Raw genomic sequence first — 27,235 nt, forward strand, 5'->3', positions numbered from 1 at the left:
GATGGCAGTGTGTAGAATAGAATTGTACCCTAGGTTGGTGGTGCGTTTTTTTATTTATGTAGCGCTCCAGTTGGGGGTCTTAATTTAGTGATTATAATTGCTGAGGGATGCCTAACAAATTTCCACTCCCAGACTATTAATTCTTTCCTTGACCTATACGGTGTAGTTCACCTTTAACTTAACATTTTAGTATGTTTAGTATGTTACATAATGGCCAAGTCTAAGCAGCTTCTCAACTGGTCTTCATTCATAGTTTTGAATTATTTTCTTATGATTTTTCTTTTCAGATTTCAAATAGGGGGGTCACTGACCTCATCTAAAAGCAAAAGCTCTGCAAGGTTACAAATGTATTGTTACTGCTACTTTTTGTTAATCATGTTTCTATTCAGGCCGTCTCCTATTCATATTCCAGACTCTTATTCAAATCAGTGCATGGTTGCTAGGGTAATTTGAGCCCCAGCAACCAGACTGCTGAAATCGAGCTGCTGAATAAAAAGCTAAATAACACAAAAACCACAAATAATAAAAAACAAATTGCAATTTGTCTCAGAGTATCACTTTCTACATCATACTAAAATTTAACTCAAACTCAAACAACCCCTTAAATAGTCATTAAAGGGGAGTAAAAAAAAACCAAATAATTGTGACATAACTGTGTTTTCCCAATCCCGTAGCTTTTTAAAATTTTTAAAAAGGTCTCCGTAAGTACACAGTTCTCAAACTGTCAGTTGCCAAATTGTAAAAATGTTGTATGGTATGCCAAATTTACAGAACGTATCTTATGTTTCAAGTTTTATGGATTAGTCTTAATGCTGCTCTAATTTTAAAAAGTGCTGTAATCACTTTAACATATGCCATTTTGGTGCTGTGAAAATGTCATTTGTGTGAAAATTGTCGGTAGAGGCTGAAAAATGACAGTAAATTGGTCTGTGAATAAAACAGCGCAAACACAACATTTTTATCCAACATTTTCTTTTATTGACATCTTTGTGAATTCCCTCAAAGTGTCAGAATGAACTAGACTTCTATTAGTGTGTACAGGGGAACCTATCTTGGCCAGTGCCATCAGTGCAGCCCCAACAAGTGAACTTTCTGATGAGTTTGTGTTATAAATGACATCTGCAGATGTTGTTCACTGTCTCTGCTGCGCCTCTGACAACAAGCAGTGACCTTGAGCTCCCAGCACACGTGCTGCAACACACTGCCTGGACGGCTGCTCTGGATCACACTCAAGACCTTCACAACACTATTTAATTCAGGATCTGCTTGAAATGAGATGAATTCCTTTCCAAAATGAACTGTGTGCAGCACCCCCCTCCTTCCCCCTCTGTGGTGAGTGTGTGTCAGAGCCTCCGTACCGCCTCTTCGCAGCACCCTTTAGGCAGCAGACAGATGTTTTTCATCATGACAAAGCTGTATATTCATATCTGAAAGTTTCACATGAAGAGCAGTGAATTGCTTCTCCACTTGATGTGTCAGGGTCTCTGTAGGCTACCACTGGCCCAAGAGCTGGACTGGCTCACAGTGTGCTCTGAGCCTTGAGGGGGAGGTACCCTGGGAGGTAGCCACCGAGTGGCCAGCACACTACTAGAGGCAGGGCAAGCTGCTGCAGCACAGCTTTTACACTGGCTCCTCATCCTTCTGCAGAGTTCGACTGGGGTGTAAATGTGCATGCTTTTCCCTTGCACTTCTCCAGCAAGTCACAACCCCACAGAACGGCTTTAGCCTGTGTCTCCATCTTCGGTGTCACACACACTTACAAAAGTTGCACCTAGGGACAGATCCCTGAATGTGTGCTTCACGGGCAGGAAGGTGCCGGAAGTACTGAAATGTAGGGAATCGATCTAGAGTCTGGAAAAAGACAAGAACGATGAATGCCGGAGTGGGGATTAAATACGGGGAAGAAGCCAACGTGGAGCTGAGTGAGGTGAGTACCTTGCAGAGACTGATCAGTGTGTGAAGTACTTGGGGTGTCAGTTGCAGTCACTCAAGTGTCGGAAATTATCCTTCCTGCCTGGAGTAGCAGCAGCATATCTCTAACAATAAATAGTCTCTCCTGCACTCACATCATTTTGACCACAACAGCCGTGATTTATTTGTGACTGTGAGGAACAGCTGAGCCAATGTAGTATCCCAACCGGCTGCTTAGTCTATGCATATTGCAGGATGGGAATGCAAAACAGCCAGTAGTAAATGATCTGTGCAAACAATTGTGTTTTTTGGCTCGCAGAGCTCTGGGCATTGCCGGTGGGTTTGAAGCTCCGCTTCCCTCCCAACAGTAAGTTCATGCTGTATGTAACATTTACACATTTACTGCTCCCTCCTGGCACTGCCTGTCTTCTGGCTCTACATCAAGAATGTGCAACATGTACCTCTTTTGGAACTACAGCTCCCACAATGCTTTGGTTGTCAAGACACATGTGAGTTGTAGTTGCGCAACAGCTGGAGAACTGGAAGTTGGGTTGATTGAACTGGATAATTGCAGTTTATATCCAGACATACTGATTTAGACTAAGGTAATTGCATGGCAGGCCTTTAGGTCAAAGAAAAAAAGGAGTGTGCAGCTGCCATAGAAACTCATTGCCCTAGTGTGTTACTTGATCTGCTAGTGTTCTTCCCAAGTGTTATCATTGTGGGGGAAGGGAGAGGAAGTCCAGGCTAGTGGGGAAGTTTCTTCCCCCCCCCCCACCTTCAGATGTCTTTATACAACTGCAGCCAATAGTAATGCCCTATTGTATTTATGTATGTGCCCAGGAAGCCCACGGTATGGCATTCCCCATACAGGTTTTAACAGTGACAGCTTTGATTTGTTGCAGTGATTGACAGCCTGTGCCCCTCCAGATGCTGTTAAACTACAATTCCCAGCAGCTTCCCTAGATAGGTGTTATGCAGGGTGCCATGCTTGCACAGGACTAGCCTCCTTTTGTTTTATAATGAGAGCCTGATGGAAGTTCTAGGCTTGAGCAGAGATTTCCCCTTGCTTGAGAAAGAACTCTTGTTTACTGGGATAAAGGTATTTTACATAATTTCAAGTCAGCAGCTCGTCCACATTGACAATTAATACTATGGCACTTACTGAACTACGGGACCCAGTATCCCTTTGCCTTTGAGAATAAACTAGCATCAGCTGAAGAGCCACAAGTTTTATAGTTGTTTGTTTCATACTGTATCAGAAGGCATGCAATTTATAATAAAAAGCTGCATGCAATTAATTCTAATTGCCGATGTAGAATATTTTCTCTCTATGTGGGCATTGCTGATCCATTTAAATGCTTTATTCATATAGGCCCTCTATGTAAACAAACAAATTAAAAAAGGGACTGATAATTGGTTTAATGCTTACAATGCATATTCCATGTGACTATTTATATAACTTGAGATACATATAAAACTATATATGCCTTCCATACAGTCTCTGTCATTTGCCTGTAAGGCTATAGGAGAGAGCTTATCTTTAAAGGGGAACTCCACAAAAACATAACTTAAGCTTTTTGAAAAGTAAACATAATTTCAAACAACTTTGCAATATATATCAATTAAAAAATACGCAGACTTTTCATGGTTTGTGATGGTTTCTGACAGTTCTCTAAGCCCCTGCTCTCCTGCTGATCTGTCTGACTACTTTGCTGAGCTGGCTGACTACTGTTAATTTGTATCAGCAGCCTGCATCCTCCAAACCCCTCAATTCCCTGCACACGTGATTTCAATAAGGAATAGAACATCACAATGTGCAATGCATTGTGGGTTATGTGGTTCCTGCAAGCTGTCTGTAAACTGTGGAGAAGTTGGAGAAGTTGTTATAATTTGTAACATCAGTGTTTTAGTCCCTCCTTCCCTGCCAGGATTTCAAATGATGCAGAAAGAAAAGAACTGTTAAACAGCTGGATTTCAGCATAGAAAATGGCATTTATTCATACTTTTTGAATGGGTATATTAGCAGTTTCTGTGTTATGTGGGCCTCTTTATCAAATTTTGGTTTGCAATCCAGAGTTCCCCGCTGCTGTACGTCAGGGAGGGGGTTACAGTACAGTGCAACTGTACATTCTCACTTTACTGTACTAATGGAATATTGATGCTGCACAATGCTTTCTCTTGTTCAGCTTGTCCAGCTGAAGCAAAGTGACCTGACTGCAGATGTAGATGCACTTCTTTTTCAAGTGGCTGCTCTTGCACTAGCTGATTCCAGTCTCTCCAGTCCTTTATTATGTATAGGCTCATAAGTGGCCTTATTGTGATCCTGGCTCTGTTGTGTGCTCACTGTCTCAGGTACAGAAGGACAGTAGCACTGCTACAACTAATCATGCCTTATAAGTGCAAAGTCAGCTACTTTTCCTGTGTGTATGGATAATTGTAAAATAATTGCACAGAATGCATGGCTGACCAGGCAAAAGAAGCAATTCTTTATATTGTACAGTTTCCCTTTTAAAATGAATAGCTGTTCATCATTGCCCAGAGACAAGTAGGATGTGTGCAGACACTATGCTACTTCCTATAAATAGGCATTTGCAAACTTGTGCTAAAGATAAGAAAATGAACACTGCTAAATTATTCCTAGGGGGCAGGAAGTACCAATTGCTGCCACTCTTCCTAAAATGTTTACACAGTGGTTATTTCTTCTTGATGTCATGAATTCCCCCCCAACTCTGGTCGGACTCTGGCTTGGCTTGTAAAACAGGCTTTTGTAGTTAGGATCTTACCCTTTTTATATGACCACCTGTGCATCAGCATTTGGGTGATGCAACCGTGCCTTTACAACAAACGTTGATGCATGAGTGGTCACAAAAAAAGGGGTAATATACCCATCTACATATAGCATGATGTGCTGTACATCTCCTTTGAGCTTTCTCTACTGCTTAATTGATCTATATTATTCATGGAAGGAGATCTGCACCACCAGTTAAATGAAGTGTGAATTAGTGAGAGGTTCAGTATAACCCATTTTGGACCTGTTGACAGGACCACTTCTATGGCTAATGTATATATGGCCTTTTTATTCCATTTTTCATTAATTTAATTTGTTCCGTTCCATTCCATTCTTTGCTCTGTAGATCTAGCTGGCACTGCATAGGTTGTATGTAGACTAAAGTTTCCCATATAAGGACAGATTTAAGATGCCAATTTGGGTCCTTCATCTTACCTTTATGGGGCCTTCCAACGGGCTTCCTCAACCGATATATGCTCAATAATTGTAAAGATGGGCCAGGATTTCCCCACAATCGAGGGTCGTATCAGCTAGTTAGCCGAACAATCTGATTAGCCCTATATTGCCCTCGGCATATCGGGAGAAAGATCTAGTGTATGGCCGCCTTTCCTTATATGTAGTAGATTGTGCTAAACATATATTGCCTCTTATTTAAGGTCATTTTGTATGTGTATATATAAATTACCCATTAGTAATCTTTCATTCATCTTTAGAAAAGTTCTTTGCTGAAACAATCAGTTAATCACTTTATTATTTTTTAACATTGGTGATGTCACACTTCATAAGCCCCTTTCACCCTTTACATAAATGTAAGAGGTGATATAGTCCATCTGCTTCCATCCACACCTGCCTTCTTCTACAATACATTATCAGACACAGTGTGAAACTGCGTGCAGACACAGTGAACGGATTTTGGGGTGAAAATGCATACTCTCACGTTTTTTTCCTTGAAATATACTCTGTGTGTCCGCACACAGGCTGACGCAGTCCTGTTAATGTAAAAGGAGAGAGGAGCGAGTGGGAGCAGATGGACTGTTTCTCTGCTTAAGGTGGCCATACACAGGCAGATAAAGCTGCCGATATCGGTCCTTTAGACCAATTCGGCAATTTATATGCCTGTATATGGGGGCTTCCGATGGGTCTTCCCGATCTAAATCTGGCCACGATATCAATTGGGAAGGTTTAGTTTTTCTGCCGACCTACCTGTCGGAGATTGCGCCTCGTTGTAATCCTAGGGCCGAATGTTCGGATTACCCTGATATAGTCCTGCCGTTGGTGGGTATATTGGTGAAAGATCCACTCGTTTGGCGATGTTGCTAGACAAGCGGATCTCTTTATGAATGGCCAGCTTTAGTTTATAAGAGGCAGACAAATAGACCCTTGAATATCACCACCCTTCAGCGGAGAACAGGGGAGGCAAAACTCCATTGTTACACCTTTCACTGCACACACAGGCCGCTAACAGGCGGAAAACACCACCAAAATATCAAGTGAGCCATTTCCCTAAAAGTCCAACTTTTGGGTGTTATTTCAAAAACATGCCAGCATGATCCTGCCTCCAACTTTTAAAACTGGATGATGAGTTCTCTGTACAGTAGCGTAACTAGTGGGGGGGCGGGCCCTGGTGCGTGACGCGCAGCCGGGCCCCGCCCCCCTCCGTACAGCCCGCATTTTCAGTGGCGCGCTGGCTGCCTGGGGCCCTGAGGGGGTGTCGGCCCTGGCCCGCTCGCACCCCCTGCTCCCCCGGTAGTTCCGCCACTGTCTCTGTAAATTTAAATCATTGTCTTAATGTTGTGGGATATAGGCCTTTTCTCCATTAATATAGTGCTCTACAATAAGTTTTTTTACTACTTTATTTGATCTGAATGGTTAGTGGCAGGTCGGGAGATGACACCATCCGATATGAAGGTAAGTCTGCAAGTCTATGGCCAGCTTAACTCTTGTATTCGTGTCTTCCATTTTTGTAAATCTCTGTCCCCCTCCCCTTATGAATAGTCAGATGATCCTGATAATCTCAGTGGAGGACAGAGGGAAGTGATGACCTGTTCATTCATAAGCTCAGGGGAGAGGCTGTGTTAGGAGGCTGAGCAGGAATTTACTGGCAGAGGTAAAAGTTCACCACCCATTAACACATAGGGTGATGTTTGTTAATGCTGCCGTTGGGCAACACTTGGGATAGGTTCTTAGTTGAACAACTCCTGCATGTGGAGTAAAATTCCCCAAGGCTACAGTTTAGTGTAGTTTTGTAGCACAGGGCATATTTGTCTATCTGCAGTGGGTGTCATGTTCTTGGATTCCCCGCTCACTGACAGGATGGCTGGTAATGAAGTTGTCAAGCAGCAGCTAAGGAACCTTTTCCCTGAGAAGGCATTATAAAGGCATTGTGGTGGTGTATTCTGCTTTTAAACGCCACAGTTGATATGGTAAGTATCTGCCTGGCTTTCTCACTTTTATTGGAAGGGGTTTCAGCTGGCAGCTGTTCTGTCAGTAACCCGTTGTATTAGCCATTTCCTCTAGCTGGAAACTATTGTGAAAATAAAAATTTTACATAACCTTAAGCATACTGAAATAAGAAACTCTAAATACAATCAATTAAAAATTCTGTACCATTTCTGAAATAATCAATTTATGTTCACTATTTCTCTCTCAGCATCTGTTTTCTCTTCATTCATTCATGCAGTAGTTGTAGTCAGATACTCATTGACAGTTAGATCCAATATATATTATAGGGGGGGGCTCCTTTTGCCTAGAAGATGTATTAGAACTCACTCTATTAAAATCACCAGAAATCCTGTCTCTCTACATGCAGGATTTGTGCAAAAGGCAGTTATTTTGTTAGATTTTGTTTGTACTAGAATCAGTTATTTGAGTCAGCTCTAATACATCTGCTAGGAAATGAGCCCCCTTATAAGATATATTGGATCTAACTGACAGCAAAAGAGAAGAGAGAATGAAGAGAAACAGATGCTGAGAGAGAGACAGTGAAGATAAACTTGATTATTTCAGAAACAATGCAGAATATTGTATTTAGAAAGTTTCTTATTTCAGAGTGATGAAGCTCATAATTTACATTTTCGTTATAGTTCCCTTTTAAATTACAACTCCAGAGGTTTCTGGGGCTGCTGGGAGTTGTAGTCTGTTACTGGCTGGAGCGCTGCAGGTGTGTTTCTAAACAATGCAGCCCCACCTCCAGTAAGGACAAACATTTTTATAAATCCACGAATGGTTTTGAATGTATCTGGAGATAATTAGGCCTTCAACTTTATCTTTATTTATGGTCCAGGCTGCTGTGGGAAGGAGAGGAATCGATAGAATAAGTTCAGAGATATGTCCTATTCAGCTAGCAGGCAGGGGGCTCCCCTTAGGTTAAGGGCACACCTGGGAATTCGGGGAGATTTATTTGCCTGGCGACTAATCGCCTCTTCTTTGAGGCAACTAATCTCCCCGAACGGTTTTCCCCCTGTCGTCCGCTGGCTATAATGTAAAAACACCTGCGTGTGCCATGCCACAGGCGTTTTTTCATTACAGACGGTGGAGGACAGGGGGAAGCCATTCGGGGAGATTAGTCGCCCTAATGGAGAGGCGATTAGTCGGCAGGCAAATAAATCTCCCCGAATCGCCAGGTGTGCCCTTACCCTTAGGGGTGGAAAAGAATGTATGGCATAGGAGCTGTGTGCAGCATGAACCCCCTTACAGCAGCTACTAATCCAAGCCCCAGGATAAAACTATAATCTTACTTTAATTACAGAGTGCTTGGCTTTTAGCATGTGTGCCAGCCAGGGCATCAATGTTTACAGCTTCCAGTAACCATGTAGAGGAGTTAGTCCACAGTGGATGAGTGCTCAAGGAGCTAAAATACCTGGCAAGAATGCACCCAACCCCCACCTCACCTGGATCAATGGGGATCTTCTGAATACAGGCTGTGCTTTATCTGTTTCAGATATGGATGTGAAAGTCTCAGCTGGTTCATGGAAGTTTGAAACTTGATACCACATTCTCTTGCTTTATCACCAAAAGCTGCTCTTTACAATGTAAATAAGCAAAAGATCATGGGAACAGAAAATTGCTTTCTCTTCTGAGATTACAGATGCTCCAACCAGCAGCTGCACTACCCCCCTAGCACTCCAGCATGTGCAAATCTACAGCCCCCAGATAGTCAGAGCTGGAACGTTTCTATCTAAATGCAAATGTTTACATGTGGGCCTGACATAATTTTTTAGTGAGAATAGATCTCTTTGGAGGCAGATCTGGTGCCTGTTGTTTAATGTTTATTTTTTTAAATTAATTTTGAGCATATATATTTCCCTTCTAATTTGTTAATCTGGCCATTTTCGCCCATATATCGTCTGGGGAAGCCATCAATGGCCCCATACATGCAGTGTCTGCTTATGTCACCCAGTGTATGGCCAATATTACACTATACTGTACACCTTAATCGAATTTTGTTGTAATGAAAAAAATGTCATTATATTGAAGATGGTAATTATGCATTTTAATTCTGTGCTGAACTAGCGGAGGTTCATGTAGGGTGTGGGTTTGACTGAAGGGCTGACGGGGAAATTGGTCACCCATGATAAAAACACATGACTGCTGGCGACAAAACACGTCTGGCAATAACTGAAATCATCAGTGGTAAAACCTATGCATCGTTTCATTCTTCTGGAGTCTGGAGTTGCCGGAAGTTGTTTTGTGAGGAAGCTTGGGGTGCATAGGTTTTACCACTGGCGATTTTATGTATTGTCAGTGGAAAAGCATTTTCTGGAGATTCATCGCCCACTGTTGTGCATTTTTATCGAGGGCAACTAATCTCCCGGTCGGCCATCACCCTTAGGGTGGTGGCACATGGGAAGATTAGTTGCCAAGCAACAAATCTCTACTGTGGGCGACTAATCTTCCCAAATGCCTCACAAGGAAACTTCAGGCAACTTTGGAAAACGATACGTATGCCATCCTTCCGGCGATTTGCTTTCTTGCCGGCGGGAAGGCATTTGGGAAGATTAGTTGGCCGCAGTAGAGAAGATTAGTCGATTGGCAACTAATCTCCCCATATCCCACCATCCTCAGGGTTGGGGCAGACGGGCAGATTTGGGGAGATTTAGTTGCCTGGAAACTTCGGGCAACTTCGGAAATCGAAGCGGCGCGAGTGCATTAGCGCAGGCGATTGATCATTCATGCAGGCGGAAGGCAGACGGAAGGCAGTTTGGGGAGATTGTTGCCACGCAGAAGAGGCGATTAGTCGCCAGGCAACTAAATCTCCCCGAATCTGCCGTCTGCCCCAACCCTTAGAGCAGTGATCCCCAACCAGTAGCTCACGAGTAACATGTTACTCGCCAACTCCTTGGATGTTGCTCACAGTCGTCTCAAAGCAGGTGCTTATTTTTTAATTCCTGGCTTGGAGGCAAGTTTTGGTTGTATAGGTTGTATAAAAACCAGGTGTACTGCCAAAAAGATCCTCCTGTAGGCTGCCATATAGGGGCCACCAAACAGGCAATAACAGCCCTTATTTGACATTCCCATGAAATGTTTCATGCTTGTGTTGCTCTCCAACTCTTTTTTTACATTTAAATGTGGCTCACAAGTAAAAAAAGGTTGGGGACCCCTGCCTTATGCTGGCCATAGATGTTGAGATTTTTAAAAGATCAGATCCTGATCGTGAGACCACGATCTTCTCAGAACGATCGTACGATTTACCATCAACTAAAAAGACCAATTTGCCAGGAAAACAAAGGGGAGCTGTCCCTGCAAACATAGATAGATTGCACTGGGACCGACAAAGATTTTTTGACCTGGCCGATCAATTTCCCGTCAGAAGTCGGCCGAAAAATCGTAAGATGTACGATCATTCGAATCCCACTAACTGCACGATAATTTCGAAGGATTGGTCGGGCTTCCCTAAAATCGGTCATTCGGCAAAAAGAAATGTCACGTCTATGGGGAGCTTTAGAGTCTCATACAACAAAATACCATGTACAGCTTATCTTATCTTGGCTAGCAGTATCTAAACTCAGTGTAAATACAATGCAGACAGCTGGCTGAGCTGGAACCAGAGGCATGTGCAGAAGTTGGATATGGAGCAGTAAGAAGTTAGTACTGGTCCCACAATGACAATTTTTTGCAGGCTGGGGGAGCACTCAACCTTAGCAGTAGTTATTGCAGGTCAGGAAAAAATACACCCAACAATAATGTTGCCATTGTAGCTAGGACCTGCACCCAACCCATACCTACATCTTCTGACTCCGTACTCTACTTCTACTCTGGTTCCAGGAGATGGAGCAGAGAAGGAGTGCTCTTGAATCCTCACTGGTCGCCCAAATTTCAAACCAACATGCCCAATCCTTGCATGTGGTCTGAGTCAACCTGCAGGCCTTTCGGCAGGTAGGAGGATAAATAGTAACAGGGGTAGTCCTTTTGCTGTTGCATCTAAATTGGCAACTGTCAGCTTATGTTATGGACTTTTTTTTTTTTTTTTTTTTTTTTTTAGTAAAGTGTGAGTACAATAAGTCTGCAATTCTCTCCATGTGATATACAGTCTTTTTTGGGCTTTTAAAACTCTACGTAAATGTTAACATTGATCAAGTTTCAGGCGGATATATGAACTTAAAGTACAACTTCTGCCAACTCCTCCCAGACTGGCAAATTTCTCACATGAAGGAGTTTACTAAAGAAATACAGTTTCTTTAGGTTTTTGGTTCAGGGTTATTGTCTCACAAAATGAAGCCAGATCAATTTAACTTTACTTATTAACATTTTACTACACTGCTGCTTGGAATTTATTGCTTGAGAGTGAAAGAGAAAAAGAAGATTAGCTGAGGTAAAGTAATCAGATACATTAACACTCTATCAAAATATGTGAAATTTGAACCTCGAATGTAACAGAAAAATAACAGAATGCAGTGAAAACACATGTAATGGTGCTATGATAAATGGTAGTAATTAGGTGATGACAGTATGCCTTTAAGTCACTGTCGGTGATTCGCATTGAATTCCTTGCAAGTGAGAGTAGCCCACTTGGTATAAAGATTATAAAATGCTGTAGATTTTTATCATGCAAATAACATTTAGAAGGACATTAAATATAGAAAATGGCAAATCTCTTGGGGGCAGCCTCTGATTATATGGCATTGGAATTCAGTCTGTGATTACAATCTGCATTTTGAATGCTGCTGAAACCATTTAGAGAATATTTCTGCATGAGGAATCCTTCATAAGGGAAAAAAGAAATTGCATCAGGTTTTCACGAAATGTAGATCATGTCTGACAAAGCAGCTTGTGGACTGTCAAGCACTATGTAACCCTGGAGGATATATATATATATATATATATATATCCTTGAGAAAGGTCCCAACGTGGACCGAAACGTTGGATATGCATTGTGAATAAAACACAAAATTTTTTTTCACTAAGAACATTGGAGTGCGGGTCCATTCTTTACTATATATATATATATATATATATATATATATATATATATATAATCTCCTATGAATGAATGTTAAACATTGGCTGAGTATTAATAAACTTTTATACTTCCTTATATTTAAATTTATATTTCACACTGTCTGGTGGCTGTGACCTTCAGCAAAAAGAAATGTTGATTTGTGCATTTGTGGGTAATTTTTCGCTGCATATTTAAAGGGAAAAGTATAACCTTTTTTCATTTTGTAGAGCTTTCCTAAATGATATACAACAAAACAAGTCTTTTGTGCTGTTCTATTAAAAGCTAGTGGTATAAACTGGCCAGAGAATAAATATCTGTAAAAAGTTTGAATGGTCTTTCAATTTTTTTCAGGTTTTCTCCCAAAGATCAGATGATATTTTTCAGCCAATCAACCCATGTGAAAGTCTTTTCTAGGAACCTTATAACCTGTTGGGTTAGTGTCTCTGTAAATGCTGTATGTTTGGGAGAAAAGGCTAATTATTTATATTTCTCATTTTTATATAGCAACAGGTGTCTCTGCCAGGTACTATGGTTACAGCTGTATCTGTTTGAATCAACGTACAATCGGACTTCCCCATCTCCTGACCTGCAACTAACCATTCCGATCAAATAAAGTAGTAAAAGAACAGATCAGCTGATGTTCTGCCCCTGACAGCAATCGTACGATAGTTATGTCCGACAAAGCTGGTGACAGTCTCCCTCTGAAAATCGTACGATCGGCAATACACACAGAGATAATACCCGCAGCCGACAGAAATCATTTAACTGTCCGATCGACCAAACGACCGATCTCCATGGGACGAAAAATGTCAGGACTCTCCACACACGGTCCGAAAATCGTACGAATCCTCGATTCGTACGATCAGATCTTTGCGTCTATGGCCAGCTTTAATCTCCCCAAATCTTCGCGTTTGTCTTTGCCCTTAAGGGGTAAATTTATCAAAGAGTGAATTTCCGGTACTAGAGTGAAATTCCGCAGCTCTCAATTCATTTATATGGGATTTTGAAAGGCGTATTTATCAATGGGTGAAGTGAAAGTTCACCCTTTGATAAATACGCCTATAAAAATCCCATAGAAATGAATGGAGAGTGGCGGAACTTCACTATTAACTTCACTCTTTGATAAATATACCCCATAGTGTAGATTTTTATCATGAGAATAACATTTAGAAGGACATTACATATAGAAAATGGCAAGTGTCTTGGGGCAGCCTCTGATTATATGTGAATGACTACAAACATGAATGAGAAACTGTGAGAGACAAGTAGGTGACAGTAATTTCCTTTGTCATTCCTGTGCATTAGATATTGGTGACATGCAGAAACCAGAGTAAGCTGATAATGACTCAGTAGAACAAGCAAATAATAAAATATGCAGGCACACACTCTTTCACACTGTTCCATATGATCTCATATACACACACACTATTTCTCTTAATTGTTTAATGCCCTATTTCGAGAGGCTTTGTGACCCTTAGGAGTCCTGCATTGTGTGTACTACTAACAGTTTGAAACAGGAAAACATTACAAAGACAAAAGCTTTACGTTTGAAATTAGAAAGGGTTAAAAGCCATGATTTAAATTCTAAATGTATGACTCAAATTTGCTGCTTTTAATATGGTGAATGCCTCCTATCCCATCCAGAGCTGCATACAAAGGTCTAAATTTAGGACTTTGTATCAGTAGCCTAACATAATAACATCGTCTCCACTTTGTATCTCTAAATTAGAAATATCATCTGTGTTTACAAGAACTGCACTTTGTAGCCTTAAGAGTCCCCCAAGGGCAAGCATAACATAGTAGTGGTTATATCTGTTGCAGGGCTTGAACATCCACATGAAATCTAAAGGTGGCCCATACACGGGCAGATAAAGCTGCCGATAACGGTCGTTTAGACCAATTTGACAGCTAATCTGCCCATGTATGGAGGCTTCCGACGGGTCTTTCCAATCGATATCTGAACACGATATAGATCGGGAAGGTTTGATTTTTCTCCCGACCCACCCGTCGGAGCCCATTGCGCTCATCGTAATCTGATTGTTCAGCCATAGGGCCGAACGTTCAGATTACCCTCGATATAGCCCTGCCGTTAGTGAAATATCGGGGAAAAGATCCTCTCGTTTGGCGATTTCGCCAAATGAGCGGATTTTATATTGTGTGGCCACCTTAAGCAGGACTGTGAAATTGGTTTGTTTGGTTTCTGTAAAGGTCCCCATCTTTTTTTGTGATTTGTTCAGTTTGGAATTTCATCTGGTTATAGAGTTCAATTAAAGGAACAGTAACACTAAAAAATGTAAGTGTTTTTGAGTAATTCAGATATAATTTACTTACTGTTGTCCTGTACTGGTAAAAGTTCAGTGTTTGCTTCATGAAACATACGTTAGTCCAGGCTGCGCATCCCCAGTGCTCCTCAGCAAGCAGCTAGGCGGCATGCTGCCCCTACCAACTTGTCGCCCTAGGCCCGGGCCTTTGTTGCCTCGCCACAAATCGGGGCCTGCAATTGGCCCACTATATGTAATAAATTGAACAGCACTGCTTTAGTCTATATAAACAAGCTGCTGGGTAGCCATGGGGGCAGCCCTTCAAAGCTGAAAAGGGAGAAAAGGCACAGGATACATAGCAGATAACAGATAAGCTCTGTAGTAAACAATGAATTCTTCTGTGCTTATCTGTTATCTACTGTGTGTCCTGTTCTTGAATGGCTGCCCACGTGGCTACTAACGATGTGCTAGTCGAGAAAAATTAGACTCGCACCTGACCCTAACTGGACTTCCGAGAAACTGCACCAGACCCTAACCTGCCATGCGCTTCTTTTTATATACCTCCTAGTGCTCCAAAGAACAAGAGGCTGCAAGATGAATAAGAAAGGCCCCAAATGGAAAGATAGGTTATAAAAAGAAACAGTAGAATTGTAGCCACACAGGGCAACAGTTTTTGAATACTGGGGTAAGTAACCCCTTCAAAAGCAGTAAAGGAAGGAACATAATTTAAAAAACCATATGTAATAAAAAAAAAATTAAGACTAACCAAAACGTTGTTAATTATCAAACAGTTACTTTAAAAGTGATATACCCCTTTAATTATACAGGATGTGTATACTGATACGTGGAACATGAAACTTGGTGGCAGCCAATTTTTCTGACTGGCTAGAGGACACTTATTGACAAAACTCCAGACTATCAAAACACTGCCCCACCCCCAAGCGTGATGCAACTCTCCTTTAAAGGAGAGTTAAAGTTAAAGCTTCTCTCCTTTAAAGGACCAGTAAAATCAAAACATTTAATTGTTTTAAAGTAATAAAAATATAATACAGTGTTGCCCTACACTAGTAAAACTGCTGTGTTTGCTTCAGAAACACTACTATACAGTAGTTTATATAAATAAGCTGCTGTGTAGCCATGGGGCAGCTATTCAAATGAGAAAAGGCTCAAGTTGCATAGCAGATAAGCTATGTAGAACATAATGTTATCTGTTATCCACTATTTAAACTGTGCCATATAGCCTTTTTTCAATTTCCACCATTGCTACTCAGCAGCAGTTTTACCAGTGCAGGGCAACACTACATGATATTTTCATTACTTTAAAGCACTTTAATTTTTTGTTGTTACTATCCTTTAAGCTGTAGAAATCAACACAGATTAGTAAGTGGTGGGCTGTGGGTAGGATTGCCACCTTTTCTGGAAATAAATACCGGCCTTCCTATATATTTATCTTTTTTCCCTATTAATAACATTGGGATCAGCCATAATTTTTACCAGCCAGGCCGTTAAAATACCGGCCAGGTGGCAACCTTAGCTATGGGGAAAAAGGAGGGCACCTCTATTGGAAATGATGAGCAATACTAGGGTTTATATAGGCATATTTAAACAATCCTGCTAACTTGGAATGTGTCACTATCCCTTTAAATACAGTGGAACCGCAATTCTACATCCCCTGATAATTAAGTTTTCACTCATTTTACATTATTGTTTTTTGGTCCCACCTAGAGTCCTGCAGCAGCCTGGGTACCCGCGGGTTACCTGCAAATCCTGCGGTACCCTGCGGGTTACGGGTAGAAGTTTCGGGTGCAGGTATAGACGCGGGTCCGCGGTTCCTACTTCCAATGATGTCACTTGGTTTACAATGACAGCACTTCCTGTTTTACTCCTTTATTTCTGATCACGCCTACTTCCGATGATGGCACGTCCGGTTTACAATGACAGCACTTCCTGATTCTTGATGGTCAGCGGGTCGCGGGTCCCGGTTGCGGATAAGGTACTTGCAGGTCGGGTTGCGGGTCCAAGCGGGTAAAAATGTGGGTTGCCAGTCCGGGTTGCAGGTTGCGGGGACGGGTACAGGTTCCAAAAAATGGACCCCCGCAGGACTCTAGTCGCACCTATAGATTATGCATAATACATTTCACTGATTTAAAATTTTCCAATGATTTTACATCATTTTTTTCTGGTCCCTTGAAAAAGGTAAAACGGGGGTTCTACTTACCTTTAAAGGAGAACAAAAAGTTGAATTTGTTGGGCATCATCCAGTAAAATAATCACTAACCTTCTGTCCTGGGTTGGTGCTTCTTTTCCTTAAAAAATAACCTGTCTCACAGTACTTTATTAGAGAGCACTGTATCAACTTCTTTTTTCTTTGGATACCAAATACTGATGGTTATATAATAGTTGCCTATTGCCTTTTACCTGACTTTATTACATGTTCCTTGAATTCTCCCTGACATTTATTGCATCTTGATTTCCTTTTTAACCTCTGTTTTTATTTTCTTTCTTATAGTAAAAAACAAAACAGGCTGCTTGCAATAGTCTGAGAGCAGCACTGCTTTCTATCCTATCACTGAATGTTTTGCTGCTTTAACAGCATACCATTCCATAGTCATAAACTTCCTATGCTTGACTTAAATGTGCCACACCCGTAAAACAAGTTCCAGCTCATATCTTAGTTACTTTTACTTTAAGATTAGTTTTGCTTCACATATCTGTGCTTTATGAATGTCAAAAAGTGAATGGCACAGGTGTAGAAAACACACTTCCCAGGACTTACATGCACTGCTCAATATTATTATCATTATTATTATTATTGCCAAGCATTTATCTGCATAGTTGTTGTTATTGTTGATGATGATGCTGGTAATGTATTATTATTATTATTATTATCATCACCATCAAGTTCTTATGCTACATATTCTTATTATAATTATGTATAATTATAGTATTTGCAGTCTAAAAGTTATGTACAGGGTCTCCAAAACAACAATTCAAGGGAGGGAATGAAGGCCACCAGAATATTTTCTGAGTCTTCATATTATGGATCAAACAAGTAAGAAAAGAGCGGATGCTCTAAATCTATCTGTGGCGAAAACAGTGCAGTCTAGGGTCAGATGGGACGACATCAACATAAATGTCCAGATAGAGTCTTTGCCACTAGTTTTTACCACAATCACATAATACGCATTACAATCTGCCTTGTTGAAATTCAACGGAAGATTATCCAATGTCTAACAGATTTTACTTCCACAAACATTTGTAAGATAAAGTTCATAGAAGTTGTGTCTGTCACGATACCTGGTATGTTCACTCAAGAAGCTTGCATCACAGTTTTTTGCTATTATCTATGTTGTGTGCCATTATTGAAGCCATTGCCACGAATTGCCAGGGAAGGATTGGCTGAAGTGCGGCAGTTTCAAAATTAATGTGTCATAGTGACTTTGTTTACTGTTGCCTAGGAGGCTACAAATACAAATGCAATATTAAGTACTGCCCTTAAAGCAACCCGGGTAATTTTACTAAAAAGACATTTTTATAATTAGCACTGCAGGCCTGATATATTTAAGCCTGGATGGCTTATGTTCAACTTGTTATTGATTCTGATAATTGCTTTCTATACAAATAGAATATGGGCTTGCCGTTTGCACATGCTTTACACTGACCTTGTGATAAAAACAGCTATTTCATTTTTTTAAAAGTGCTGATTTAGCTTGTTGCAAAATGAGTTTGTATAGAGGTGCCAATTAATTGTACTGTTATTGTGCAGATTTTTCCATTGGCTCTGTAATAGAATGTGTTTAGCCTAAGCAGTTGAAGAAAATATTTTGAGGTTCTTTCCTAATGGTGTCACTGCAACAAAGGAAGTAAATTATGAAGTTATTGTGCTCAAGTCCTTCTTTGAGATCCTATGCTTGGCCAGGTCCCCTGTTTCCCATAACAAGAGTTACAGGTATATTGAAATGATGGAGTATCATATCTTCACTCAATGTTTTACCCTAAATTACCTTTAAGTGGTGCTTCTAGTAGGACAAATAAGCATTATCCTCAAATTTCAACTTAAATAGTCTTCAGGCTGGAGTCCTCAGTTTGGGAACCAGTGCACTAAAGGTGGCCATAGATCTACTACCATTGGTTGTAGGAAAGATCATTTGTTTTCAATACATACATGTAGAGCTGAATTATCAGATATATGGGTAGAAACAATCTGACAATTTAGCACTAACAGTGGCTGTTCAGGTGCCTTCAAAGACGCCCAATCAAAATTTACCGGCCTGCCCGATTGATGAGCTGACCGATATCCAAGTCTTCTGCTGTAAGGATTGACTGGACAAGCCAATGTGCTGTATAACTTTAAGTTTTAATATGGAAAAAATGTGCACACACCTCTGCAGAGGTATATAAAAAGGCAGTATAAGTCTGAGTTAAGGCCAAAGGTCAAGGGCAGGCAGCAGACAAACAGATCAGGGGCAGCCAGGCAGGCCAAAGATCAAGACGGGCAGAGTACATGCAAAGTCAAGGTCAAAACAGAGAGATCAATATCAGAGGAAACAAAGACCAGATAGGAACAGGTTAGGAACAAGACAAAGATTAGCAGATTCAGGAACATGAGCAGCAACAGGAACCGAAACAGGATCAAGATTTTCACGAGGCTTGGAGTCAGCGCTAGGGCCAATGATCCAGCACATAGGCATCTGGGATGCAGGCTTAAATAGCCCTTAAACAATTACCCGCAGCTCGATAGAGGGTGTGGATTCCTGGAAGATGGAGGCAGTGCCATAGAAGATATTGTATTTCAGGCTGTTGCCACACTGCCTCCTGTGGCTCAAGCAAGAGGAGCAGTGCCTGGAATGCAACAGATCTCTGGTTCGAAACTAGGGAGTTCCTAATATCTGCCGATATCGGTCATCTTGTCTCCCGCCATACTTGCTCTGAATATTATTATTGGTGCATCTATGGCCACCTTTAGACTTTCTACATGTGAGTTCACTTACGATCAAATAGACGGAGACTGTATTTGATTATAAACTCTGTTAAGCATGGCTCTCTTTACCTCCAGTAATAGTGAACTGGCTATTCTGTGACTATTGTCCATATGTATGTGTGTATAGTGTGAATATATATTGTGAACCGGTAACTGGAACACAGTGTGAAGGGAGATATATTTCCCCTAGGTTCATGTCTTACTCCCATATGTACAGCAGTTCTAAGTGGGTTAATTCCCCTAGAAATAGGGACAGAGACCTGATGAAGTGCAGTGACACGAAACGCGTCAGACCTCATGGCGCAGGGTTATACAGCTTGTTAATATGTTGAATATTTAATAAAAATCAAGTTTTTTACCAATGAAGTGATGACCAGGCGATTCCTTGAGTGATCCGAAGAGTGCGCTGTCCAGGATTTTGGTGTGTGTGCAGTATTGCGTTTCCCTTAGCGACTGACTCAGGGCGGCTGCACCTGGGTCACAGCGAAGTCCGGGTAAGACATTATATCCTTACATATTTGGGAAGCTGAATCCGGTGATTTTACGAGGGGTCTGGGGCTTTGCGCACCCGGACCAACAAACCTTAAGGGTGAGCCTAAACCGGCATTAAGCGTAAATTTAAAAATCAAATAAATAAATAAATTAATGTACAATAAATAAAAAGTATACCGCAGGACTCGCAGGGAGAGAAAATATTTTTTGAATCCCAATAAGCAACGCTGAAAATTCTTTTGTGATATAGTTTTGACAGGCCTCTTATTACAAATGAAACTGAAGGGTAACACATTTATATATAGTGCAAACACTGTAAATGCATTTGGTATTGGTTCATTTGAGAAAAACCATAAAACTCTATAAAGAATTTATACTGCACACCCGCCCTTCTGTCCTTTGCTCCCAATTAAAGGAGAAACCTGGGTTTTATTATTGTTCACATTTACAGAATATAAAATATTTAGTAGAACCCATACCCCATTTTTTTGTTATTTATGTTCAAGCCCTCCTTAGAGGTCCAGCCTTTGCTCAGGGTACAGTGATTTTTGCAGTTTTTTAATACATTATATTATCACCACAACAGGATCAACATTTCGGGAGGGGGGGGTTCACCAGGAAGAGAGGGTGAAACCACCCCGAAATGTTGATACTGTTGTGGTGATAATAAAATAAATAAAAAAACTGCAAAAAAAATGTAGTGAGTGCGGATCCGTTGCTAAGGGACCGTGCCAGGTCAACAGCGAACCAGCACCACCATTGCAGCTGAAGGTAATTGCAGAAGTGCGGTAGATACAACACATTACCCTTTGCTCAGGGTACCCCCTTTAGCTCATAGCAAGATTACAGATTTTCAAGAATATATAGAGCAACAAATAGGAATCCTTTACAACTCTCTTCTGAGCTTGCTTTCCCCCGTCACCGTGTCAGGCCACCAGAGATGACTGTCCATCGGTTTGGGAGCTTGTGTCCTATGGGGTCAGCCCCACAATTTGGAAAAGTCCCATCTGAAATTGTATCCACTGAAGCAGGGCCCTCAGTAGCAAGAAGGAAGAGAACAAGGTGCACCAGAATAAAATCTAAATTACTCAAAAGTAGTAAATGTGGTCTGGGTGCACCAGCCCCAGACCCCCAGCTTTTGGTAATGGTATGGCAGAGAAGGAGAAAAGTAAGGCCGTCCATTTGAGTGCTGGTCAGCCCTACTTTTCTCCTTCTCTCCCTAAGTAGCAAGGTTGTGTTTAAAATGAGTGAAATCTTTGTGCATGACTTTGCAGATCTCATAATTCTTACTTTAGGCAACTGCTAAGAGTCTACTCTTTCACCCTTTTTAAATCTGACATTTTGCTGACAAATAGCCCTAACTAACCAAGGGAATGTAAATTATTACCCCTCCCCCCTCTGGTGCTGCTTATATTCGAGTTATTGAAGCCAATATACATTATGCATAGACGGAACTGATAATATAAATGTTCTCACACTTTTGTTCAAAAGTTCATGAGTTTTTTGTTTTTTTTTAATACACTTTTTTTTCGTACTTACTTTTTTTATTCTGTCTACATAAGAATGCTTGAAGCTAGTTGCTGATAGGCTGCTATGGGTTACTGTGCTGGGACAAATGTTTCAGTTGTTAGTAAATGGAGGTGCAGCAGATTTTTGTGGTTTTTGAAATATTTCATTTTTGTTCTATTCTAGTTTAAATTGAAACTGGTAGCAAGGTACAATAAGTGGAATGTGAAATACCATAGAGTAGAATATACAACATTGTAACCTCAGAATTGATCTGGTTTTAATGTTAAGTTGGTTACATTGCCAGACTGAATGCCTGTATATATAATTTATGTCCTCTGAGCAGAATAATTTATACCTGTTTGTATTACGGGCAGATAATGTGACACACTGTTTATAAATTCCCACTGGTTACAAATTGAGTATGTTTTATTTTTTTATCACTGTTTTCCTGTGGTTACATTTTTTTTCTTGTCCAAGAATAACTGGGTGAGGAATATACAGTATGGAGAGGCGGTGAAGGTGCAACCTGAGACAATTCATGTTCCAGACAGTTGCATTCCTGTGTCTCTGCTGCCATAAAACCTCCATACTAAACATCTCTTTAATGATATAAGTCATCTCTCTTTCACTGGGCAGTGAAATTTGCTGCTGGATTTTGTCCAGAACTTCAGTTTGTGCACACGGGAAAAGAGAAGTTCCTGGATTTTATCCAAATGAGGGAAACATACAGCTCTGATGGGGGCTATCAGGCACATGAAGTATGTCACATTCCTGGAAGAACTTGTCTTACATTAAGAGGGGTTTGGCACTCAGTGCTGATTTCTTTTTTTAAACTCAGAAGCTGGCAGCATATATGAAACTATTCTCTGATATGGAAGTCATGAATACATTCACAACCTCTGCAGAGATGTGTGGCCTTCTCCTCTCCTCGGAATGGGGTCAGGGATTGACCTGGCAATCATGAGCTTTGTAGATTGTACAATCTTTTTTTTACATTCTCTATATAATCATGATTCAATCATGCCTGATAATAAAGACTTTCTTTAGCTTCTATTTTGCATAATAAATGTATTCAGCCATACAGCATTAACCCTTTGAATAAATACTTTGGCTGTAAAAAGCAATCATACAGATTTGATATTTGTGTTTTTTCATAGAAGCCAAGACCTGTGTTCTTTCACAGATGCCAGGAGAGATCACTTGTGCTGGTTCTTTTTTCTAAAAAAAATCTTTGACTTCTAAATTTAAATATATGTTATTTTTATAATTCATTAAGCCTCAGTTGAATGAACCTGGCCAAGGTGTTTGGGGGGGGGGGGGTTGTACATCTCTGGGCAGTTAAGTTGGTGGTTCGAAATATCCCTGTTCCTTCCTGCATTCCCTTTAATCTCTATCACCACCCACAATGTTCTTAGCAGTTTATCATCCTTGACACCTTGACTGATCCCTATATGAAACATAGACATCCTCATTAAAGGAATTGTTCAATTGCAAACTCACTGAACAGTTATGTCCCATGTGGCCCCCCTTCAAGTTGCTGACTAACTCAGAGTTAGAGAGCTGAAAAGCAGGAAGTTCTGTTCTGTTAGACATCCAGTCACTCCAGCCTTTATACATTACATTTTTGGCTATCTAACTATATTAGAAACATTTTTTATTTTGCACAGCTGAAAGGCTGTCTGTCATAGACTCCATTTTATCCAAATAATCAAAACTTTTAAAAATTATTTCATTTTTCTCTGTAATAATGAAACAGTACCTTGGTCTTGATCCAAATCAAGTTATTTTAATCCTTATTGGAAGCAAAACCAGCCTATTGGGTTTATTTAATGTTTAAAGGATTTCATAGTACACTTAAGGTATGAAGATCCAAATTACAGAAAGATCCATTATCTGGTCCCAAGTATTCTGGATAACAGGTCCATGCTTGCTTCAGATTTCATATATTGATTTTATCTGCCTTCTGACCCTAGGGTTTAATTACGCTAGTAAAGCATGCAAGTTTGGAATAGAAATGTTAATAAATAAATACAATTTAAATGTTGCTTAGAATAGTTCTCTATAACATTTTTTTTAAAAAAAATGGGAATTAAAGGTGAACTTACCCTTATGCAATATGTTCATGTCACATGACATGACGTAAAAGCTCTGGATAACTGTACATATGTCATATTTTCTTGTTCACAGACAGATTTTCTTTAAATCTATGTCATCTGAATATGTAAATTAGGTTTCAGATTCGATTCACTTATTGCAAATTTTTTTTTATAAACCATTCGATATTTGACCAAATCCAAAACTTACAGATTTGGTGCATCACTAATCAGACTGATACAGGAAGTAAAGATGTTCCTGCACACTGGAGCTAACATTCCTTAGTATCTATGATTTAAAGCTGAACATGTTTATTGACTGACTCATTCTATGAGTTACCCACTTACAGCACAGCAATCAGTCACCCAATATAATTAGCAGTATGAAGCCTTTATTATGTATCTGGTAAGTCAGTAGGGTTTGCACTTGCATTTGTAGTCAATATTGTTTTATTAGTGGTAATGTGTTGTGTAAACTTATTTAAATACTGTAGTTGAAGTGTATTTATTTACTATTAATATTTTTTGTACCTGCCAATATTTTATGAAAGGAGGCATAAAGATTAGCAACATTTTGTTTAACAGTTTTCTGGTCCTGCAACTGGCTTATTTCATGGTCCACATGGGATACAAGAAAGTTGTGCCTTTTGATGAAACTCACTAAGAGAACCCTTGAATTTCCACAGACTGGCAGTAGCTTCAGGGTTCCCTACCACCCATGCATGCACTTTTATTAGTATTATTATTATTATTATTATTAACATGTATAGTGCCAGCATATTGCGTTTGATTTTCTATGCTCCCTGCATGTCAGTTGCAAGTTTCTAGCTTAGCACGTGCCTGTAAAAAATATCACTGTCCTTTTCCTCAAGGAAATTTATGTTCGTTCAACAGTCACTTGTGTCATTCTATTTAAGGAAATGTTAGGGGTTTAAACCAGTTTGTTTTTAGAAGAACCATTAGCATATTGCAATTTATTGCTTGTCTCTTTAAGCAAAGAAAATAGAATATCCATATGAATGCAGCTTGCACTTGAGAAGAGGGTATTCTATATAAGAGGAGATTTCTCCTCATCAGATTTGCCCAAGAAATGATTCTTTCCCCTGTGTCCTTGGCGCCACCTAAAATTGATTAATTGATTTGCTATAAACCATCCAGGGGAAGGAAACTGAGACCACGAATAGACTTGTCAGAGCATTCCCAGGCATAGTTAAATTTCACAAATGAATAGCAGAAAGAAATGTTTATTTCACGGTGTCTGTGTGAGTCATTTAGTGTGATAATCATAGCATTCAGCTCCAAAACCACTAAACCATCACAATCGTTAGCGCCACTTCATTGTCCCTATAGTGAATAAAATAAGGCTGAGACTGTAGTTCATCTGCAGTGTCAAATAAGCAAAACAAAAGCAAAAAATCAATGGTGCATGAACCTTCCTAAAATCACTACTGTGTGAGTAGATATGTTATTGTTTTTGTTTTCTTTAGTTCATGTTGAAATGACTGTTGCTAGAACTCCCCTCACATGATGCATGGTTCCGGCAACAACTCCTTTCATTGCACAAGCACAAAGCCAATGAGGATACTTTTCTCTCTGTGTTGCCTGATTTCCTGCTAAGTCTTGAAGTCATATTTTCACCAGGAACGCTGAACTGCATATGAGGTTCATTGTATGGATTAAACAATATTCATGTTCTCATGGAAAGCATTCAGAGCACTTTAGAAATTATTTTGACAGGAGGCTGCAGTCAGATTGATCAAAAGCAGCCCTTCCCATGGGGTGGGGTTGATTATTTGGGATTTGACCAACCATAACATAGGTTTATTTCACCTAAGAATGCAAATCTTGCATAATGGCTGTTACAAAATTTCTCAAATAGAGATAACCAAGGACTGTGTCACACTTTTAAGGCGGCCATACACAGAGAGATCCGCTTGTTTGGGCCCCTCTAGGACTCAACGATCGAATCATAATGCACGAGTATGGGCGGTCGGATCATGGAACCGCATCAACGAACAGATGCTGTCGGCGATCAAATAGGATTTTAAGGTCTGTCCAATCGACATCTGCCCAAATTTTGTCCAGATATCGACTGGTGAAGCACCATCAGAAGGCCCCATACACGAGCCAATAAGCTGCCAACTCAGTCTGTCAGCAGCTTTTATCGGACCGTGTATAGCCACCTTTACATTCATTCACATCAGTCTTTAATGGTGGCCATAGACTCAAAGATCCGCTCGTTTGGCGACATCGCCAAACGAGCGGATCTTTCCCCGATATGCCACTAAACAGCATGGCTATATCGGGGGTATTTCGATATCGTGGCCAGATATCGATCGGGAAGACCCGTCGGAAGCCCCCATACACGGGCAGATAAGCTGTCAAATCGGTACAAACGACCGATATCGGCAGCTTTATCTGCCCGTGTATGGCCACCTTTACACATCAACACTCAGGTCACTTTTTTGGAAGCCAGTCTATCTGTAAGTGACTTGATTAATAGTAGAAAAGCACACACACTTATACGCACTCTCTAGTGGGCAGGTGCAGGCTGAACTTTTCCACTTTTCACATTGCCCCATTCTGCATCAGCATTTGCCTTTTAAAGATTTGCCCCTGTGCACCCGGCTCCTTCAGTAACAACAAGGTGTGACGGGTGCAGACCTATAAATATGGAAACACACCAAGTTAAGGCCAGTTGCGGGTAGCAAATGTGCATGTAAGGGTCTGTTGCAGGTTGATATTTTGTCGAACTGCACGTCACTAGCTTCCTCACTTTTGCACACACATACACACGCTCTTAAATAGTCAACTTTTTATAAATATAGAGTATTTTCACACCATTTTTACTCAAATATGCATAAGAAAATCTATATAAATATTAGTAAGTAGGCCCCAAAATGTGACTAATATGCTGTTTAGCTCACCCAAAAGGGGATGCGTTCCCTGATTGCTTCTTACTGATATGCAATTAAGCCCATAGGAATGTAATTATTTGCATATAAAGGGTCAGATTTATCAAGATGTGAGATTAGAGCTCACCACAGAAAAACCTACTTTCTATTCATTCCTATGGGGGTTTCAAAAGCATATTTATCAAATGGTGAACTCCATTGATAAATACAATTCTAAAAATCCCATAGAAATAAATAGAATCTGCCCAAATGATTTGTCAGCAATAGCTATGCAATAAAAGATGTAATCTTTTTGGAAGATTCCTGGTAGGTGATATTTTCCTAGCTGATAAAATTGGCTTTAAGTTATATAATTTATTTATTTTCACATACTCCTTAGTTCTTAACAACAGTGTCTCATACACACTCAGACGTAGGTCACTTTTATCAGGAGCCAGTCAATCTACCATTATAGAAAATATATAAAAATACATGGATATTAAACCAACTCCAGTTGGAATATTAGCAGCTATATGGGTATTAAGGTTCAAATTACCCCAGCAGCCAGGCAGTAGTTGATAAATGAGAAACTGAAATACGAATAGGATATAGTTTGAAAACAAAGACTAGTAATAAAAAGTAACAGTAACAATAAGATTGTAGCATCAAAGACCAATCTTTTTTTTGGCTGCTCGGGTAATTGAAAGCTAGTAAAGTGTCAGAAGAGCAAAGCAAAGAAAGACTATAAAACTCGAAACCAATTTCAGCATTCTATACTCGAAACAGAATTCGCCATTCTATAACATTCTAAAACTTAAAGTTTCCCTTCACAAAAGAAAACTTCAATTGCAGTCAAAGCTGTATT

General features: G+C 40.2%; 1 protein-coding gene across 3 annotated transcripts in view; it reads left to right on the forward strand.

Moving 5' to 3' along the window:
- mcc.S (mutated in colorectal cancers S homeolog) overlaps positions 1 to 27,235 on the forward strand; it is a 173,690-nt gene that overhangs the window by 36,663 nt on the left and 109,792 nt on the right. The window contains exon 1 of one of the 3 annotated variants that reach the window (XM_018244314.2): positions 1,090 to 1,927. The exons of the other annotated variants lie outside the window; for them this stretch is intronic. Within the exon in view, the coding sequence (XP_018099803.1) occupies positions 1,871 to 1,927 (57 nt within the window). The 5' untranslated portion in view covers positions 1,090 to 1,870. Of the gene's footprint in view, positions 1 to 1,089; positions 1,928 to 27,235 lie in introns of those variants that run through there. 3 annotated transcript variants of the gene reach the window in all.

The sequence above is a fragment of the Xenopus laevis genome, chromosome 1S (genome assembly GCF_017654675.1).
Source record: "Xenopus laevis strain J_2021 chromosome 1S, Xenopus_laevis_v10.1, whole genome shotgun sequence".
Taxonomy (NCBI): domain Eukaryota; kingdom Metazoa; phylum Chordata; class Amphibia; order Anura; family Pipidae; genus Xenopus; species Xenopus laevis.